The sequence below is a fragment of the Ruditapes philippinarum genome, unplaced genomic scaffold (assembly GCF_026571515.1).
Source record: "Ruditapes philippinarum isolate M1 unplaced genomic scaffold, ASM2657151v2 ctg4209_1_1_1_1, whole genome shotgun sequence".
Classification (NCBI taxonomy): Eukaryota; Metazoa; Mollusca; class Bivalvia; order Venerida; family Veneridae; genus Ruditapes; species Ruditapes philippinarum.
This window is the reverse complement of record NW_026864729.1, coordinates 13,990-36,406: the sequence shown is the minus strand read 5'-3', so window position 1 is coordinate 36,406 and position 22,417 is coordinate 13,990. Positions and strand designations below refer to the sequence as shown.

The 22,417-nt window shown below is 31.5% G+C and overlaps 1 protein-coding gene across 1 annotated transcript; it reads right to left on the bottom strand.

Moving 5' to 3' along the window:
• Positions 1 to 116: 116 nt before the first annotated feature.
• On the bottom strand, positions 117 to 21,024 carry LOC132726662 (von Willebrand factor D and EGF domain-containing protein-like). Its single transcript, XM_060712006.1, has 16 exons — positions 20,841 to 21,024; positions 19,636 to 19,815; positions 18,741 to 18,891; positions 12,227 to 12,329; positions 11,681 to 11,758; positions 11,267 to 11,482; positions 6,085 to 6,237; positions 5,828 to 5,845; positions 5,489 to 5,571; positions 3,453 to 3,516; positions 2,897 to 3,088; positions 2,345 to 2,559; positions 1,620 to 1,827; positions 1,121 to 1,267; positions 723 to 897; positions 117 to 358 (listed from the first exon to the last, which is right to left on the bottom strand). Exons 2-16 carry the CDS (start codon positions 19,769 to 19,771, stop codon positions 117 to 119), a joined length of 2,181 nt encoding a protein of 726 aa, XP_060567989.1. The 5' UTR covers positions 19,772 to 19,815; positions 20,841 to 21,024.
• Positions 21,025 to 22,417: the final 1,393 nt, after the last annotated feature.

The window sequence follows — 22,417 nt, the reverse complement described above, 5'->3', positions numbered from 1 at the left end:
CCATGTGTATTATTTTTTATGACTTCATGAAAAATAGTATTTTTTTCAAAGCTCAATTTGCACAAAGATACTCTGCTGTTATGTATATAAAATGATCAATAAAATTCTAAAATGTATCAGGCTATGTATTCACCCTGAAATAAAGGCGTTGAAAAAAAGAGAAAACAAACCCTATGTATACTTATGTCACACATAAAACCATCAAATATGTTATCAGATCTGATTTCGAAGCAAGTACAGTCATCCTCATCTGTGATTTCACAGATCCCGTTTCCTTCTATACCATAAACTACAGGAGGTATTCTTATGTCATCACTACAGTCGGGTCCACGGAATGTTCCATGACATTCACACACTCCTAAATCAAAAAGGAAACGACTGATATAAAAACACTGTACTTCAAAGATTTATATACACTCTATCTTAAGGAATATATTGTTTAAATTAAAAAAAGATTTATACTTAACAAACAAATATTAATGATGTATCATTTAATAATCTAACATCTTTTTTGATAAAAGTTACAAAAACAAAAAGCAATGAAGTCTTACACAAAGCAAAACAAAAAGATGGAATATTTAACAGGGACAAATCAATTAAACGAAAAACCTAATGAATGTTTGAATTAAATAGATGTTTAATAATGTTAGAGTAAGTAAGGCAATTCATATCAAGATTTTCATATAACTAAATTTAAATCTTTTGTGTAGAAATTATTTTACCTGTCTCAAGGCATCCACCATTTCCACTACAATTGTTCAAACAGATTTGCAAACGAAAGGTGTTAACTTTGTCTGTATTATTTGTAACAAATACAGGATTGAGATTTAGAACAGTATCTGCGACATTGTTTACATTAGTGACATGTGCATCTACCCAGCCTGTGTCGTTCCCATGCTGAAATGTATTAATACCTGTCTTGTTTTACATTTATTGCAATGTACTTACCGTACGGTTTTACATTGTATCATAGTTTATTGTTCAATTTAATTACGTTGTAAAACATGTCATTTAATTCGTTTTTCGCATAATGCTGGTTAGGTATGATTGCAAAATAATATAATATTACTTCTGTAAAACCATATATTACATAAAGCAAATACTGCTGTTAGCAACTCACAATCAAATCATAAACACATTGTTCAACAATTATATCCGGGTCTTCTTCGGCAAGGTAGTCCGGAAACTCCATAACTGCTGGAGTATTATAAATGGAGCTGTTACACAGTGCAAATGCTTCTTCTTCTGTGAAACTGTCTGTGCTCCTCTGGTAAATGTTTACAAGACAAAGATAAGCTCAATAATTGATATGCACATATGATGCAAGCAGTTTAATATTAACTGTATACATGTAATTTATGTTACGAGAGATACCACGAAAGGTGGAAAGAACAAGAAAGTATAGCCTAAAGATGGCATAGAATGGTACATTTATATATACTTCAGGTTCCTGTTCATGGACGACAGTAGTAAACACAGTCTACTTTCTAAGCGATTTCTAGCATAAGACTTAGCAGATGAAAGACTATAATGTTTTTAGAATATATAAGGTTAACGCATGAATAATTTATCAAATTTGTATGATCATGCACAGCTTAGCAATTTATTTTAGTTCTTACTCTTTCTCGGGATTCAGACGTCCGTCTCCTGTGTTTTTGCAGTACAGGAATTTTAGTTGCTCGCCTATTTCTACGATTAATCTTACATTTCCTTTTTGTAATAGAGTTAGGCCTGCTACAAGGCTGGTCTGCTATTCCGTTCATTCTTGTGTTCCATGGTGTCGACAAACGTGCATCATTTTTAAACAAGTTTTCGTCATCCGACAATCTGATGCATTAAATATATATTTTTTTCATACTTACGGCTTGAAGATAGAGAAAAACGAAATCTCCATAGAACGCCTAAAACGGTAGCATTTAAAATGTTGCATTTTTCACGAACAAACTTTGTGATTTTATCAGTTTTAGCAGGGGTCAATATTATTTTAAGTATATGTAATACATCATATTCGCCGGCTTAAATACATATCTTCAATAGTATATTGGACGTTTATAAACGTCGCCACTCATAGTTTAATCGTTACGTTTAAGATGAATAACAGGTTATATATATAAACAGTTATTTGCATTTTTAACCAGAGCTGCAAATTTGGATTTTTACGGAATAGGTAAATGCAAGCCACTGCCATGAAAAAAGGATCAAGTGTAAATCATGTTTTGTTCAAACAATCTGTTAATAATTATGTCATTTGTTTAAACACAAAAGAGTACATTTTAAATTGAAACTATTTTAATCTGAAACGTTGCAAAATGGAGCGATGGCAGTTTGAATTTATAACCTTTACCTCCAACTATCTGCGAAGCGATAGCTCCGATTATTGTCATTTGAAATGGTTTTTTTGTCTCTGTGAAGAAGATCATTGCTTCTGTCGCCATCAAATGTTCCACATAATCCATCAACATTGCCGTAATCTTTAGCAGACATGTATATATCAATGTCCAGTGTGTTACTCCATCCAATAAAAGTTATTTCGATAATGGTACCAATTGGCGTTCTGACCTAAACATTTATACGAAATGAATATTACATTAAGAATGGAATACATAACTTAGTCTTCCAACTCAGACAGTTCAATTATTTATTGTATATGCTTTTGTGAATCTTTTGATCCAGATAAAATTGACAGATATATTTGATATATGACCGTAACACATGTTTTCTTTATTACGTAATTCTTCAGGTAATACTTGTTAACAAAAGGTAGTTGTTTCAACATAATAGCGGATAAGTAGTCTATATTTATGAAAGCGTTAATTAAAGCCTACGCCAATGTACTTTTGCTGTTTATAATGGATGATATTTTACTTAATCGCCTATTATAGTATAAAATACAGACCCTATAACGATAGGGGTGCACTTGGTCGATATCAATAAGGCCACCCTCATTACACTTCAGGTCAAATTTGAATATGGTGTTAAAGCATTTATTAAAGATGAAAGTATCTGCTCCAACAGCTATTGCTATTCCACATGCACACACTGGTCCGCTATTTGACCCAGGCATACAATACTGAGCTGACTGTTGAACCTGAAAACAATTTCTGGCTATTATTACTCAAAGTTTAATAGTTTTATACGCCCTTCTCGCTTAGTATATCTTTTTGTTCCCCTTTTTCAAAAAGTTTAACCTTTTGTATTATATAATTTGTTAAAATACTGTCTTTTCAATACACAGAGATTCAAAGAAAAATTACAAAAAGAAGTTATCACATATTTAAATGCTTTGTATAATATAACCATCGTATCTTTATCAGGTATCGGCGTAATAAACGATGTGTTTTCTGCCGAAAAAAATATGACACATTGTTTAACACTCCACTGCAAAAGTTTTCAATTTAAGGGATTTGTCTGAATGAAAATTATATTCATTGAGCTATGTGGAATTCTATAACCTCTGTTTGGTATTTTATGTTTCTGTATAATGTATAATTTCCTTCCTCCTGAGCTTCATAATTCCTGAAAATAGATATTAAGTGAAATCTTGGTCTTGTCTGTAAATATGTATCGTTTACGGCACATCATCACGATATATGACATTTGGTGCCGAGACAGGAAAGATGATTCTGGCTAATTTCGGGTGTTATAAATTTAAAATCAACACCAGGTTTAAAACAACCTCGCCTGCTGAAGCCAAGTGATCCATAGAACCTATTGATCGCCTCGTACATGGATACACTGTGGCTGCAATTCTTATGTCTGACCATTAAAAGCAACATCCCAATCACAAAGTAATCTTGCTCTGGTTCAAAAGTAAAACACATATATCATAATACGACTATGACGAACTGTTCAAATTCATTAGAGCCATTCTAAAATATATGCTTACTTTAAAAAAGAGGACTAGTTTTCAATGGGTACGTTATCCATATAAAATAAAGATGAAAAAAGCAAAGAAAGTGTATCATATGGACATTTTTATAAAATATTTCATTTGAAAAAAAACAACAAAAAACAGCACACACGCACGCACACACGCACGCACGCACGCACGCACACACACACACACACACACACAAACAGCAACAGAAACATACACAATAAATTGATAGTGTTTTAAGTGATTTAGTTTATATGATGAATAATAGCATTTATCATCTGCTGTATATTGATATGCTTTAAATGAATCATAAATCTCATACATACTAGCAACCTCTAAGTCATCTATATTTGATTACGTTGACGTTTATTGTCCCATATGATACTTAATACTATCAACGTTATAGGTTTTGGTATAACTGACATTTCATTCACTGTAACCTTTCAATTTCTTTTTTGCGTTATATGTTCTTTAACAAAATTTTTAAAAGGCATATTGCTTAAATAAACACAGAAAACATGTAACAAGGGGGATTCAATAAGAACATGAAACTTTTGGTTAAATTTTTAGATTTGAAGAAGGTTTGGATGTTGCATGTATTTATTATCCTTCATGTACAGACTCGATCAAACCGAGTGTGCAATTCTCTTGTAATTTTGTTATGATTGATGCTTCCGAGTGATCACTTTGTTTCCAGATTTTCAAACTTATTCATGTAGGAATATTGAAACCAACCAAACAGAAAAATGCTAAAAAGAAAAGATTAAAAGTACCATAAACACACCAAAAATGTCGTGCTGAACAATCTTTAAGGATGGAAAATATAAAATCCCTGATTGAATATACGGGGCGACTTTTTACAGCCTCCACACGGCACAAACAACGCTGATGTGGCGATAAAATAGAGAAAAATAAAGAATGTCTATAGAAAGCCCAACAAGACAAAATTTATAATGTTGCAGGCTCGGTTTGATCGAGCCTGTTCATGGACGTAATTGGAAAGTGCAAGTTACTGTCCACGCCCCTTGGTACCGGCTTAAGCAGAATTCACTTATTGTGAAATTTTGAATTTATCATGAATTCTTATGGTTTGGCATTGCACACTTGTAGAAGCTCTTTTCTTTACTCTAGTATCTGATTTTGCATGTCCAGGTCTCTGGGTACCCACCTGACAGATGCTATTGTCATGCCAAACAATATGTTCATGGATTAAAGTAAATCAGAAAAGCCAACTGCCTTAGGACTTTCATATTCTAATGTGTCAAGGCTTAATTTCTTCCGACCACTTTGCCACGGGCTAAAATGACGATACATATCAGTCATGCGGCGATGGATTTCTTTGTTGTTTATTTACACATCAGTGATAAACTTATGACTGTTCTGTACTCAATATTCAATTGGCTCTCTGAGTTTTTGCATATGAGCAAATGATTTCAAACAATAAGGAACATCAATATGTACGTGTTGACTTAATGACTATTATCATTCAACTGACACATGTTTACACTGAACAAAAAAATCTACAGGCTTAACCTCTCCTTGTAAATTTAATTTAAATAGCATTTCAAATCTTAAGTATAACATTATAAATAAACATGAATTTTATCTTACAATCCGTCAACAGTTTTCATATGTGGATCGACGTGTGAGTAACATCTTTTGTTCCGATGTCTGTTATTGTCTGTTACTTTTACCTGAAATTACATCAAATATGGCATCATTCTAAAGAGAACAGTAAATTAATAATAGTAAAATAATAACACATGTTCTTGTGTATTTCATCGCTTAATACTAGTATATTTAGACCATAAGTAAAACCATAAAGACCTCCTTTTTAAGATATAATGAAATATTAATATGAAATTTCTACAGTTTTCCTTTCTTCCTTAGCGAATATCGTCTTTATGTTAAATAACCAATGCCATGTAAAATTAAAATAAATACACTCACATGAATGGTTCCTATAGTCTGAAACAAAAAAAAAACATTAAAAGAAAATTAGTATTCACCTATTGGACACATGTACAATTTGTTAGACAAAAATGTCATCAATAAATATTGTAGCAAACTAGTGAAATATATAGGCCTACCTTTAAAAAAACTTTTAAATACATAATTTAACATTTCAAATATTGTTAAGGTTCATTTAAAAGAGTACTATCTCTTTGCAATCATGAAAGAAACTCATGGATGGGAATTAACCATACCTCTGATCTGACTGATCTTCGTTTGTCATGGCCGGTGGTGTCTGTTACGTATACTTGTAAGTCGAACTTTGTTGCATCGTCATATGTGCTGTCAGCAGTTGTCAACATTATCCTGTGTGTGGTACTTGTCCATTGTTCATTTTTCTTTAAACTCTGTACAAAAATGTTAATAATAATAATGTTAAATGCTACATTTTATAGGTCTAACCGTAAGTACATATTTGCGTATAAGTAAAAATAAGTATACAGTACCAGAACCAGATATATATACATTGTATGGCAAATATAAAAATGACCTCATATGCAATAAATAATGTAATAATTGATTAAAATATCGTACATGCTTGTCTACATGGCTAATCTGTGTTTCGACAGAAATTTCTAAAAAATAGAGTCAGCGGTCTTATGGTATGGTTAAGTTTTTTTTTACTTCAAAACTCTTTTAAGTTTTGATTTAAAGCTTGTCAATTGTATACTGTCGTATAAACACGGGGTGTCAAGTGACTTTGTATAGTAATACAAACGAGTAATGGCGACTTCTGTGTTCATTGGACGCCGCCTTTCCTTGATGATCTTGTTTATCATGTTTTCTGTGCCCCAGTTAGTACATTATTGTTATCAATTTTGGTGAGAAACGTTTCCTGAATCCAAACTAGACCTAGCCTCTCATATGCACGGTAACTTTCTTTATATATAAATACCAAGTACATTGTCCTACGTTTTATGGTTTTCGAGAACATAGATATTATTGCGTGAAAATGTAAATTGCAACTTTAGAAATTATCAGTCGCAACAAAACTTCAAATGACCACATTGCGACTTCCCCGCTCAAATGGTGGTGGGAGACCTAAAATATTTTTCCGTTCTTGCAAGCAGAATCGGGTGCATCCGTTAAACCACCATCCTTCCATTACGCTCTTGCCACACAATGCAGAGTGCTGTTATTCCTTATAAATATCTGATATTTTCATGATGATGGGGAATATTACAATGTTCCCAAAGCGGAAAATGACGTTGTTACGGAGAGGCCTTGGGATCTTATTACACAATCGCAGTGCAATCTCAGAGCGCTTCAATTGCATGAATCGCCAACAGTCACTTGAACGCATGCAAACACAATGGAAACGAACCTTGAATGGCTAGGGGCAAATACTCATCTGTGTGGCGACATGGCCAAGTGGTCAACGAGTTGGAATACTAATCTATGGATTTATAGCTGTGTGAGTTCAAACCACGTTAGAGGCAATCTGTTGTTTCCTTGAACATGAAACTTTACACTCATTGCTCAGCTTCCTATACTTTCGCACTTAAATAATTTTGGTTTAAACTAAAATATCATCTAAAAATAAGGTGGTGACAATCCAAAAGCTCAAAGATAAACATCAAATTGGCAAAGAATAGAAACAATTTTGCTCTATACTATGGAAAGCCTTGACTGTCTTATAATTATAAACATGATCATTGTTATGTCCAAATTGCAATATATTGAGTCAACCTTTCCTAATACAACGTGCACTCGTCAATATATTACGTGGATCCATCTTTATATGTAGTCAACTGAACAATATATGATGTCAATGTGTCTTTATATGCTGTCAATATATCATTATACGATGTGCATTTTTGAATATATTATGTGGAACCATCCTTATATAAGGTTAGAATAACAATATATTATGTCAGTCTGTCCTTATATGATGTGAAGTTATGAAAATATTATGTGGAATAATAATTATATAGAGTCAACATTATATGATGTCAATGTCTCCTTATATTATGTCAATCTATCAATATACACTGTGCATTTTTCAGTATATTATGTAGAATGGACTTTATATAGAGTCAGCTTAACAATATATGATGTAAATGTGTCCTTATATGATGCAAATCTTTCATTATACGATGTGCATTAATGAATATATTGTGTTGAACCATCTTTATATAGAGTCAAAAATAACATTATATTATGTAGAACCGTCTTTATATAGAGTCAACTTAAAAATATATGATGTCAACACGTCCTTATGTGATGCCAATCTTTCATTATACAATGTGCAATAATGAATATATTATATGAAACCATCTTTATATACAGTCAACTTAACATTATATGATGTGTATGTGTCCTTATATGATGTCAGTCTTTCATTATACGATGTGCAATTACGAATATATTATGTGGAACCATCTTTATATAGAGTCAACTTAACATTATATGATGTAAATGTGTCCTTATATGATGTTAGTCTTTCATTATACGATATGCATTAATGAATGTTTTATATGGAACCATATTTATATAGAGTCAACTAAACATTATATGATGTGTATGTGTCCTTATATGATGTCAGTCTTTCATAATATGATGTGCAATTACGAATATATTATGTGGAACCATTCTTATATAGAGTCAAAACAACACTTTATAATGTAGAATTGTCTTTATATAGAGTCAGCTTAACAATATATGATACATTTTACTTTGAGTTTTCCCGCTGTCGCCACGAACGGTGCATAGTGAGATATAACCCGGTAAATTTAACCCCATCAGTATATCAGTATAATGACAGAAGCACACCATATAATGATGTTTGCACTTCATATAAAGCAGCGGTCGTATAACAATAGATGCACATCGTATAATGAAAGATTGACCTAATATATTGATAAGTTGACTGTATATAATGATTCTACCACATAATATATTCATGAATGCACATCGTATAATGAATGGTCGACATCATATAAAGACACATTGACATCATATATTGTTCAGTTGACTTCATATAAGGATGCACATTGTATAAAGAAAGAGTGACACAACAACGTTCATTTTTACAATCATAAGACAGTCAAGGCTTTCCATACTATACAATTTGGGCTATATAAGACTGACCTGGTGAGTCATTCAATATTTACTCCTGATGGACAGTTGCCCATATATTATAGTATAATACTGTAAATTAATCTTACATTGAGAGCTATCGACCAATTCCCTATAACAACAAGTGTCTGATAACAGTGTTTAACGTAACTTCTTGTGAATGTTGTATTTTTATCAACAGGCATATTGTTTGATTTGTTGGGCAGATTGTTCAATTATGATAAAGGCATATGCCCTCGTGCATTATAATAACGACATTAAGTCTGATACAGTATGTCATATAAAATCTACGTAATTTCAATGAATATACCAAATGTTTGTAAATAGCTCAGATGGTTTAAAGGTGATCTGTAACGTTTTCAATAATGTCTCAAATTATTTTAATAGACATCGGCAATTTGAATTTATAAAATTGTTAAATTTTTTGATAAATATCTTTACAAAATAATCTATTGAAATTTTGCTTTAGTTTATTATAAATATAATTAAACGTTTACATACCCCGTTTGCATTGAATATTCAAGGTAAATATGATATTCAATGCAAATCTAGCTATCCATTTATTTTGACCCATTTAACAATACAGATTGATGATAAAACACAAATATTCACTACAACAATAATGCACAAGGGCCGTTAGTCCTTCGCCTGAAAATTATAGCCTTAATTAGATAATTACAAGTGTGTAATAGAAAGATTATGGTAATTTGCAAACAATGTCTGTTTAAGTTTATAACCTTTTTAGGCAATCATATCAAATGTTTGGTTGTAATACAATTGAATGTAATCTTAGATGAGGTAATTAAGACTAATTTATTTCTACATACATCTTAACCTCAATGAACTCAACCCCTATTTAAGTGTTTTTAAGTCACCGGAATGCAGATCACTTATAAATGTTGTTGATAAATCAAGGTTCAAAAAGAGAAAACAGTAGCGAAATCTAATTGCATCTTGTATCATTTTTAACATTGATCCCGGTGAATGACAGAAGTCCATGAAAATACGTCATAAGTAAATATCCAAGACCCACAAAAGCCTCCAAAAACAAAAGTTGTTTCCAATGATTGCAAATAAATATAAATAAGAAACCATGTTAAGGCCAAGAAATACAAATTTTAAACATGAATGCTTTTCCTTAATGTATATTTTTTCCACATAAGAACTTCATAAACCATCAATTTATAACACTTCCAATGACACACATGTACAGACTTCAGTGTCGTTATATTTTTCTGGTCCTTCGGGATTATTGATGTCAGCACTATTGAGTGTTGAGAATTGAGTACCGCTCAAGCCGGTGCTAGGGGGGCGTGAGGGATGTTAAACGTATTCATTATCCCTCATGTACAGACTCAATCAAACCGAGTCTGCAATTCTCTAGTTATTTTGTTGTGATTAATGCTTCCTAGGGATCATTTTGTTTCCAGATTTTTATACATGCATACATGACATGGGTCAATGTAATATCTATTTCGGACAATATGACAGGGCTGTCTAGCATGTTCAAATATGAGAACAATTCTTTAATTTATTAATGCTTCGGTTGATATTTTGATAACAAGGCTATGATCATTTTATTAATTTAATTAAAATTCAACCATTTTACATGAAGGTAAATTTTTGGCGCTTTTTAAGTCTTAAAGGATTTCGTTTTGATCTATTTTGTTAGGTAAATGTTTAACTAAAAGTTCTGATGTGTTGGTTTATCCGAGATCTTACAGTTATAGTAGTTATGTATAAGATATTTTTAAACCACGTTAAACTGCTATCATGCAGATAAGATAAAGTTCCATTTTGTTTCACTTTACAATTCATGCTTTGATCACGCTAGCTTTAGAAAGCATTCAAGGATTACTGGAATTACAGAATCGGTGCAAGTTTGATTAAAATAAAATAAAAAGAGTGAAAAAAAAGTGAAACTGCACAAGAAAGGCTGAACGTGAGTAGAACCACCGACGATCCGTAAGCTAGCTGGATAGCTTTTTTTCGCATTAGCAGGTTGCTTAAGAAACACGAGTTTGCAACATGCATTTTAAACACATTTTAAACATGAAAATGGAACCCTTTGGCTGGTCCCATTAGAGGGTTTCCTTAATCTTTAAATGCATGCATCTTTAATACGTGTACAAGACGTTTGTAACCGAAATGCTAGTTTCAAAGTCAGGTATATTTGAATTGTCAACAATTAAGAAATTTTTAATCATATTAAGCACAACGAAATAGGAATCCACATTTTGCCACAGATCGCGGCTTTCAAATATATATAATATGAAATAAATACATTTTATATGTCACCTTTATTTTTACGAAAGAATTTCCAACATCAGCGTTGTTTTGTACTCGAAGTTTTCCTGCACATATATCAGACACAGATGATTCGTCTTCAAACGTAATTCTTTCTTCACAATTTGGTTCGTCGTCGTCAGTGTAATAGCAGCCTATAGGAATCGTCTGCACTATATCAACGGTAGCAGAACCGCTCTTACTCAGCGTGATAGCCCCGCCCTTAATCTTGAAAAAAAAAACACATATGGTATTTTAGTAATTATCACGTTATACAATATACAATGTGCATGTATATTTTAATGTGTATGCCAGAAATTATTAACATGCGTATTGTTGTTGTTGATCTTCTTGATGAAACTTTAATATTATGTCTAACACTATAAGATAGTGTTAAGTCTTTTCAGTCCAAGATATATGACTTACTTTTAATCCTGCGTAGAAAATATCACTAAATACTTCAAGGGACTCATTTCTATCCACCGTGATCACACCACATTGTACCTGTAGGCCAAAAGAAATATAAAAACTAGGAATGGTAGGATGGTCAGTACAACCACTCAAAGTCATTTTAAATAACAGTTCTTGTTTAACAAATAGTAAAAATGAACATTTGAAGGTCACTGACCTCAAATCATTAAGGTGCCCGATTGTTACAGAAAGAACGCGCAACTGGATAATTATCATATTACCTTTAAATCAGTGTCTGACTCAAACTAAAACCCCTATAACATTCCGAAACATATGATGTAAAAAGCATTGAAATAAATGCTCAACTCAACTGATTTATGAAGCCATTAACAGGTAAACGTTTTAATTAAATATGAAGTTGCAACTCAAAAATGTATAAAATGCATATGAAAGTATGAATAATTTACTCGTTACATAAATTATGAAAATATTAGTGAATTAATAAAGTGTATTAAACTTATAAGGGTAATCTTTTGATATATTAAGTAATGTTCGTGTTACCTCATAACCAGGTCCAAGAGCTGATAAAGAGTCTTCTTTATATAGAAATTCGTCTTGATTTGAAGAAGGTCCCATCTGAACTTTGAAGGTACCGTTTACATACCTTAGAAAGTTATGTTTTACTAAGTGACTGTTTATTCTCTATTATTTCATGCTTTCCAGTGTTTTATTGTAATATATCAGATCATAATATTCTGATAAACCAAAAGTGAAATTTGTGAAATATAATTTTCACTGTAGCCGGAATATCAGAATGCGAATGAAATGAAAACCATAACTAAATAGAATAACAGGCAGAAATAGATGCCGTCATGCGTTAATTTTGCTTCTTTAGGAAAAGAAAGTCGATGTCACCATACATCATGTTAAAAATGTAACAAAATTAGAGAAATTTAACAGAACTATATTTCAAAATTGATGATGTGACGTCATGATATGATGACGTCAAAAAGGGGAATGCGCGACGTTACGCGGCAAAATCAGAAAAAAATACTTAAAATCATGAAAGCATGAAATAAAAAGAAAATTAATTTGTTTTACATATAAGGTTGAAATAATATTATATTTCATTCATGAACACCAGCTATTATATTTTCAATCGTGGCTACGCCACTCGTGAAAATATTGCATAACTTAGTGAAAATATATTTCTATCTTACATGCAAAACAAACAAATATCCTCTATTTATCAAAATTAATAACATAAGTTCATGTTCAAATGTGGCCAATGATATGTATTTATTTATATGACAATAATTACAAAATTTGCATGCGATTTTCTGGAAAAGAAGAACATTTCTATTCAAGAAATATTTGTGCAATGAATACAGAGTTACAGCTGCATTTCCACATTCGATAGGGTAAATGCCTTCCGGATTAAACCTCGATAAAATAAAGTTTCTCATTTTGCAGTATTGTTACATTTAGATTACTTTTTATTAAAACATTGTTTGCATCGTTGTAAAAACGGTTTGAAAGTTCGAAACTATGCATTTTTAGTTGAACGAAACATTCCTACACATTAAAGCAAAAATATGAACATTTAAACTTCATTGATAAAATAATTGTATACGCTAGTCATCGTAAATATAGAAAAGTTGTCACAATCTGTATAAAAATATATGCAAACTTTCAAAATAGATATTAAATCATATAAGTTATCCTTATTTATACTTGCATATTTTTTCCAAACTGTTTTACAATACGAGCATATATAATATACAACTATATATATATATATATATATATATATATATATATATATATTATATATATATATATATATATATATATATATATATATATGGAGCTCTGTAACAGAAAATCAAGGCGCGTATCACGGCTTTGATTGTTACTTACTGTAAATCAGTATAACTTACAAGAAATAGTTTGATACATTTAATTCATGTACAGGAAATTGTTATATCTGTCGATATCGATTTATGTATTGAAAATATTTTAAAAGTCAAAATAAGAGATCTACATTTATGCTTGATTGTTGAACAGAAGAATACTAGTCTACACAGGGTTAAACATTTTCTAGTTTATTCCTGCATATAGTGTTTTCAAATTATGAATAGTTTTGTATCATTTCTAATTATAAAAGTACCCATTAAAGTAATCCTGATTTTATGATATTGAATTTTCCAGAGAATAATTCTAGTCTGCATATATGAAGACAGTCACTCAAATTATTTTCTTATTTAAAGATTAATATTGAAATGTCTCGGCATGTAAGGTACTTGAACACCTAGCTAACCCTCGAGTTACCCTCAGATTACCGTTCAACAGCCTGTTACACATTATTATCATCCCTAAATAGTGAACAATTCTATTAAATTGTAACATATACTTCTCCGCTACATTGAAATTTGTCCTCAGGATTACAGAACAATGTGAATGAAACTCACATGCAGCCACAGGATGAGAAAAATGTGCAGTTTAACCAGGATTTGATTCTGACCCTCAAAGTACCAAAGTACAAAAATTTAATATTTTATTGTAATTATTACTAGTAATATACTTAAAAGGGCCAAGACATTCATTTAAAGTACTATTTATATCAGTTCATTTTAAAAGTGAAAACTATATTTACGCATTTACATGTACTATTATGTATATCTTTGGACAGATGAGAATATATTTTGGTGGCAGATTTGTGCCATAGCATTTCTATGCTTTGCAAGGCAAAACACACAAAAAAACAAATTACACATTTTCTCATACTTCCGTGTTTTCACCTGGCACCACCAAACAATTTAGTATTTTTGTCGGCGGGTTGGCTCTTCCCGAGACCTGGAGGATCAGACTAGTGCGCATCATTTTACAATATATTTACAAACTATAGACACATATTAGAATTAATCAAAATATAAATTCAGTATATGATATTTTTGAGACTTGATATTTTGCTAGACATTCTCTTCCCTTTATTGAAGGACCAGTGATGATATATTTAGGGAGTGTTGTAGTTAAGATTTCTTTTTTGCTGCCCAGTAGATTTCCACCATGAACCCTGTCACAACTGTTAATGTACACCAATTTAACACAGTACTAGATAGGTCTGACCTGACATATCTCACAAGTTTAAAAATAAAAATATATTATTTATAAGTATTGTTGTCCAAAAGTGAAGCACTTTATAATCACATCACTCACTCAGACTGAGCCACCCTTAACAATATTTCCTTAACTCTATAAATATTAATAGAACAAATTATAAGCCGGCTGAGACTGGGTATGATCTTATAATTGCATAGGCAGTCATATTTAAGAAGATTGACCGGGGGATAGCCCCCAATGAAGAATGAAATATGACTCGCATTTAATTTACCTACATGTATTTTTGATTTGTTTTCAATTAAATATTTTGATTGGTGTTGAACATGATAGTTTTCAAACATGATGGCTTTGATTTAGCATAAATAGTATTTTAATTTCCCCTGAAACCACAAATATTAATTTATTTAGAGTCCTCCTGAAGATCTTTATGATGAAATCTTAACTGACAACCAAGGTTTAAATGAATAAATATAAAATTCCTAGCCGCAACAACTAACAAAAACATGTTTAAAGTTATTAACCAGTCACAAATAATATTTGTATCAATATATTCATCATATCTTCTGTAAATATAATTATCTATAAAATTGTGACATGTTGGCAAGTTATATTGTATCATTGTATGAACATGTATGTGCAGCAAGAAACGACATGTTTACATTACTTTAATCTTGAATCTTTTTATACAGTTATGCTGAAATATCTCAATTTAAGGTTTGTTTGTTTTTTATAAAATGCAATGCTTCTGGATCAGTTTGATAAGGCCAATTAGAAGGAAGGTAGTGTTGTTAATAATTGGTAAAAATTTAATCAAATGTTTAAATGGTTTCATATTCAAGAGATTATTCTGATATGATTTACTTTTAATAATGGGTCATTATCAATGAATGTTTCTTTGATATCTATGCCCATGCATGTAAACAATAATAATATATTAATTAATGACATGCCAGCTAGATATCTCAGTCAGTACAGCCCACAAACATGTAAAATATTCTGAGGAGTCCAGGTTTGATTCCGGTCAAACGGCATATTTTTCTGACCCTGTGATTTTTGGCGCAAAATGTGATATATAGCTGATATGAATTATTCTATGTTGCTCATGCAATGAACTGTAGAAAAAATTTAATATGGTAGGGATGTCACAGTATAAACTGTTCAATAATAAGGGGAGAAGATATATGATTACGAATCCTTATATGTAGGTTGGTAGAGCTGTAAAATCATATTCAATACATGCCAGGTTTGAGCTCCAGTCAGGCTGCACGTTTTCATCCTGTTACTTTAAGGGTCCACTATGAGGCTATGGCGGTACATAACTCCAAGTCAATTTATATTGTCACTTAAGTGTGCAAATTAAAAAGGACAACTTTCAATATAGTGGGGGTTATGTCATAGGCATAGATGAGAGAAAATATTTAAGCTGTAGACCTGCGGTATGGCATTCCAAGAGATTTTGGCTTTTTTGGTGGTGCTGAGGTATGGTACATGTATTCTGAGGGTGTCTGGTTTAAGTCTTAGTGAGGCTGCATTTTTTTTCTTAACCTACTTATGATATTTATAAATATTTCTTGAATATATTAATGATTTATAATGTTTTAAGTCAATATTGTTAAATATTTACTGTTGTCTATATATGTGACTTTGCTTTTGATAAAACATTGTAACAGTACACTTTTTTAATTTGCCTTTGTTTGTATGTTGGTGAGAAGCCCTTAATTAACTCCACACCAGTGAGTTTTATTGTACATGATGAGAATAATTTGAAAGGATTATAATCAAGATTATTAAAATGTCACTTGGATAATAAGGCAGACATTTGCCCCTATTGGATTGTAAAATTATTTAAGGATTGCCAAAAAAATACAACAAAAAGAAACACTAAATGGAGTCTTCGTCGTTGACATTAAACTGTCCCAACTGGCCATACGTTTAGGATCTTGCAGACAATGAGACAGGGTGGTCTGTACAAAGACAGAGGCGGTCCGGAAGTCGAGACAGGTTGAACCGAGAAGGCAGTGATTTTCAGATTCGGTTTTCAACTCAGTAAGGAAGTGCACTCAAGGTTCTGGGCTTCAATTACTTTATTTGTTTATTTGGAGTAGCTCTAGGTGCCGAAAAGATTACTGGCACTGTGTATGATATCATGAAAAGCACAGACTGTAATGAAATTCCATGCAAATAGATACTATAAACTGAATTCGTAGATTTTATAAAAGAAATCTTTTTTATAATAAACATAAAAATGAAGATATTGGGCTTAAATGTTGATATAATTATAGCATATTATGCGCTTAATACTTTCTAATGCACTTTTTCGGTAAATCCACATGCTAAAAACGTGATTCACTAATCTTTGGATTCCCACACTTCTCCCCACCTAGCTCCAATGAGGTCCATGAAATTGACTTTACAATGTATCTCACCTCATAAAAAGTTTATTTCAAATGTGAAAAAGTTTTTATTTAATATCATTAGTCTTGAGTCGACACATAAACAATGTAATTGTCATCCTATTGTCTCGAAAATATATGTTGGACTGCCGGCCTGATGCATGTAGAAGCTGCGGTGGTATATAGCGATTCAACTGTGTGTGGATGCTTGGCGCGAGTGTATGCATGTTTTATAGATTATATAGTGAACTTAAAACATCTTCTTGTGATAAATATCTTGTCCAATATCAAACTTTGCAGGATTGTTCCATGGGTGAATGGTTTCCAAAGGTTTTTAAAGAATTCCACAGAGCCTAGAACATAGATATTTTGCATAAGGCATGATCTGGTAAACCTTCACCGAGAGTGTTAACATTTTAACCCTGGGGTAAAAATTGGCCCCACCCTGGGGTCACGGGTTTTCTACATGTATGTAGTATAAACTTGAAATTTTCTACTCCGAATTGAAAAAAGCTAGCGGTTGGATATATAATATGAAACATTGTGTAGTGAAACCAAGATCCAAGATTGTTCAATTTATAGCCCTTGAGTCAAATTGGTCTCGCCCATGAGGTTATATATATAGGTTTTTGTTATATGTATAGAGTATGTTTTTAAATCTTCTTGTCTGAAGGTTTAAGGCTTAGATACTTGGTATACATGTATAATATTTTCAATAGGTCCCCTACCAAAATTGTTCAAATGTTGCCTTTTGTAAACTGGTCCCGGTGTGTCATATTTTTGTTCCTTATTTGTATATTAGTAACAATTTTAAATCATTACCTCCAAAGATTGTTCAAATTAAAGTCTTTGGGTCAAAATTGGCCCCGCGGAGGTCATAGGTTTTCCTTATATGTATATAGTAAAAACCATGGCGTGCATTTTTTCCAGTGTGTGTGTTTGGCATGTGAACGGAAATGTTCACGTTACTTTTAGACATGCTGGATGATTCAATTCTACATGTTTAGAGCCTACAAGCCTTCATGTTCGTCATGATTTTAAAGTAATAGAAAAATCACAATGAAGACTCCATTTTACTGTTTCAATACTGTATACTGTAGATAATAAATAGGTGATTCGCAAAACTGATTTCTGTATCTCTCTTCAGTTTTGCACACCATATAGATTAGCATCTTGCCTGGAAAAGCACATCCCTAGTCTGAAAGAATTTTCTTCTTGTCCTATCAATAACTTGCAAAGAAATAAGCCTTTGTTTGTGTAACTTCTTATATACATTGAAAGTAGCAAGAAGATTACCTCTATTGATTTTAAGGTATGTATATTAAAACAAAATGGTCTTGATGACACAAATAGAGACCGTATTGTCAAGGAATGTATATCTCAGTGCTTGCGGTGCTTTGATTTGTAATAGATATCAAATGATTTATGTAACAGCAATATTCTTTTGAATCATAATACCGATACGAGTATATATTATTTGTTCTGAAAAATGTGTTACTGTAACCACAGAGATTAAAGTGATAATATCAAATAGTAATTGAAAATGTTACTATATTTACCAGTTTGTTATATACGTTTCTCCATCGATCATCTCAAATTCACACTTGTATTGCAGAAAGGGTCTGTACGCCTTACGAAATTTACCGTTGACTTCAGTATTTAGAATTTCATGACCACTTTCAGGTTTGACTTTAACATTGCCATGGTGCACTTAAACGATTAATACAAATAAGTGTTACAGCCTATATTTCAATGTTTATATTGAAGAAAGTAGTTTCACTAAAATACATAATTATGTTTAGCACATGCGAAATGATTTAAAAATAGCTGTGTTGTATTGGATTTGAAAGACATTTATTTCAATTAGCCTACAAGAAGGCTGTTCAACCAAACAGAAAATTTATTCTGAATAATTCGAAAGAAAAAAGAATACACAGAGTTTAAAGTGATTCCGCATTGTCAGCCATGTTTGTTTTTGCTAAGTGGATCTAAAGTGAAAATAGGCCAAATTCATATTACAACCTTCCTTACAATGTAAAATGATGAAATGATGCAATTGCACTTCCAAAGGATTTTGCCATTCGTGAAATGTGCATTACACTTTTAAACAGATTGTACTTGGCCTTCAGAAATTCAGCACATACAAGGCAAAACTCATTTTTATTTTTGTTTATATTAGTCCTTAAAACATTCACCTGGAAGTGTCATTGCAAACAGTTCATCATTTGACATAGTAAGTTTTGTTTTTATAGGAATGTTGGCCTACTTTCACTTTGGGCCCACTAAGTGGAAACAAACATGGCTGACAAAGCTGAAACACCTTAAACTCCTTTTTGATTTTAAATAAAATACGACTTTAATTTTAAAATAAATCAGATAGATGATGATGATGACCAAAAGTTCCTAATGACTCATTTCTTAAATTATTTATCTAATGAAAATATCATACTCTACCAAAGCACAAACAATTGTCGCAACCGTAGTCTGCTATGAATGATATATCAAACTGTAGATGTCCATTGCACCTTCTGGCATACATAAAGTACATGTCAGTACATGTGCCGTCATAAGTTTTGTAATCCCGACACATCGGCAGTCTCACTGGTGTTTCACTGACTACATTTGGAAAAGTCTCTACAATAGTATACATTTTCGTGTTAGGAAACTTTTGTTTGTCTTTATTATTTAACTCAAATCATATGCTACAGAATAAAAAAACAACTTACAAACGCATGATCAATATTGTATGTCCTTACATCTGTAAATATCAAACTATATTTTTCGGACCAAAACAACCCGCTTTTAATCAAACCAAATGGCTATTACTGTGATGACTTACCGACTTTATGTGTGAAAGTACTGTAAAAAAGAAAATGCCACACATGTATCCAAGACCGCTAAATTTGGAGTTTGGATTCTTTATGACTAGCATTCACCAAGTTATTATCGGGAATATACAAATACCAACTTAACGTGTATTGAATGCTCAAAAACAATTCATTTCAATGCTTTTATATGCTAAACTTCAGACGAACTTAGTCTTTCGTCAGAAAAGCATACATAAACAAAAATATTCAGATTTCTTTAATTGATAACTTTCATTTTTTATCATTTTTAGTCCACAAACACTCTCTCTTAAACTGTTATGTAAATATTTTAATTTGATTACAATCAGAATGCTAGCAAAAATTGTTTAAACTTCTAACACCTATTTGTCTTACGCGAGAACATAGCATCAAATTCAATGGTAAACAGTGCCAGTGTTTTGGTAAGGCGTTTTAAAATTGTATTTGAATTTTGTATTTACCACAGACTGTTAGTATTGGATTTAATGATTATTATTCTTTTAGGATTAAATTTAACAAATGCTATGCATTATTTCAACAAGGTAGTAAGGTGTTGCATACAATTTACATAACAATTTAGAACAAAAGTGTGATTTATCCTATCTTTTGTTACTACTTCAAGTGAATAAAAAAATGTTTTTTGATTATTTTTACTTTCAAAATAATTTTGCTATTCTTTTAAGAATGTTTAAGGCTGTCTGCTTCTCTTTCTTGATGTGTACGTCTCGTCAAAGTTTTTGTCTGTCTTAATCTTGCTTTAACAATATTCGCACTGCAAGAACGTTTACATAAAGCATTATAATGAATGTATACCTCGAAGAAAGAATCCCTCTTGAAAACCCAGGCATTCGCTAAAGGCTTCATCTTTATCTTCTTTTGATTGAGGAACAAATTGTTTTCCATTTATAAAACCATTTAGCCACCCATATACAGCATCCCAGTACTCGACGTTAATGATTCTCTTAGTTCCAATTTCATGCTGATAGATTTTTTCTGTATCGTCGCAATCTGGTTTAGTTAGACAAATAGTTACCTCAACCTAACGTTTCTCAATTTTACATAAAAATATATATAATAAGGCATATGATATCAGCTACCGTGATTATTTATCATGTGTATAACGCTTATAAAGGTATAACAGAGACTTTTTCGCTTATTTACGGTAAGTAAATATGAACACAGCAAGTTCTTCTTGATATATAGTGTATACAGATGTCAATTTTCGAAACATCCCAATTTCAAAATCTATCAATTGTTTTAACTTCATTCAATTTGAAGTTTTTAATTGACTGATATTATTTAATTCATATAATATATTATTCAATATCTGTATGAATAAGGAAGCCTTAAAAGTATGATAACAAGCACATGCGGATAGATAGATACGATATATTTCTAAAACTGTCCTTAAATAGACGAGCTTAATGTTTCAAGAAAATCAAACTCGAGAAAAATGTACTAAGATTTTCAGAAAGTAAAAATATTCGAGATTGAAGTAATTATTTACATGTTTTTTTGCGATTAATGACTGATTTTGCAGTATTTATCACTATAGTTTACGCAGTAAGGGCTTTATTTGCAAAAAGTCACATCTATTTTAGTTATTTATGTGTGGATTGTATGTGCCGTTTGCAATCTGTTAATTACTTTCTTTGTTCACTTCACAATATTTTACTTTGAATAAATTTTCACGACTATTCACATGAATCTGGTGGACTGTTGTAAATTTTTATTGATATAAATCCTTTAAGGTTTTCATATCAAACTAGTATTGTTCGGATGAAAATCGCGCAAAAACAAATATATTTATACTTACTACTTTTGCTGTATACGCGATCTGAAAGAAAAAAAACTTTAGTCGATATCTTTATTTCTTCGATATCTTTGTATAAAAAGAACTGCCAGAGAAGACATTACGCTCGACTAATTAAATACTGGACGCAACAAAGAACGACAAAACTGTGAAATCAGTCATGCATGATAAACATATCTTTTATCTTTTTCAAGAGAAAACTTAAATGTCAAGTTTTTCAAACTACAAACTATGAAATTCACAGAATGCAAATTGAAACTTAGCATTAGTGTTGAACCATTTGTTGAAATGCAATGCAAAGATAATACAAAAAATGCAGTGACCCATGCTTTAGTGACAACGGATAGCCATCTGAAACTTTCGTTAAGATTACAAAAAAGACAAAAACAAACAAAAATATATAAAAAGACAATCTTATGACACTAACTTAATTTAGTTATAAGACCAACTTTTTAGGTTCTTTATAAAAATATAAACTTTTTTTTAGTATAAACGTACAAAACTGATTTTATCAGTAGAATTGAAAATGTCAAGGTGTGGAATGTTGTTTCTGATCTTATTCTGAACCGATAATCTT

Coding starts and splice junctions, on each gene's coding strand:
- LOC132726662 (XM_060712006.1), bottom strand. CDS start 19,771: ATGTGTCGGGATTACAAAACTTATGACGGCACATGTACTGACATGTAC. Junction 11,759..12,226: donor CTCTTGGACCTGGTTATGAG/GTAACACGAACA, acceptor TTTGGCCTACAG/GTACAATGTGGTGTGATCAC. Junction 359..722: donor TGGTGGATGCCTTGAGACAG/GTAAAATAATTT, acceptor TTTTTGATTTAG/GAGTGTGTGAATGTCATGGA.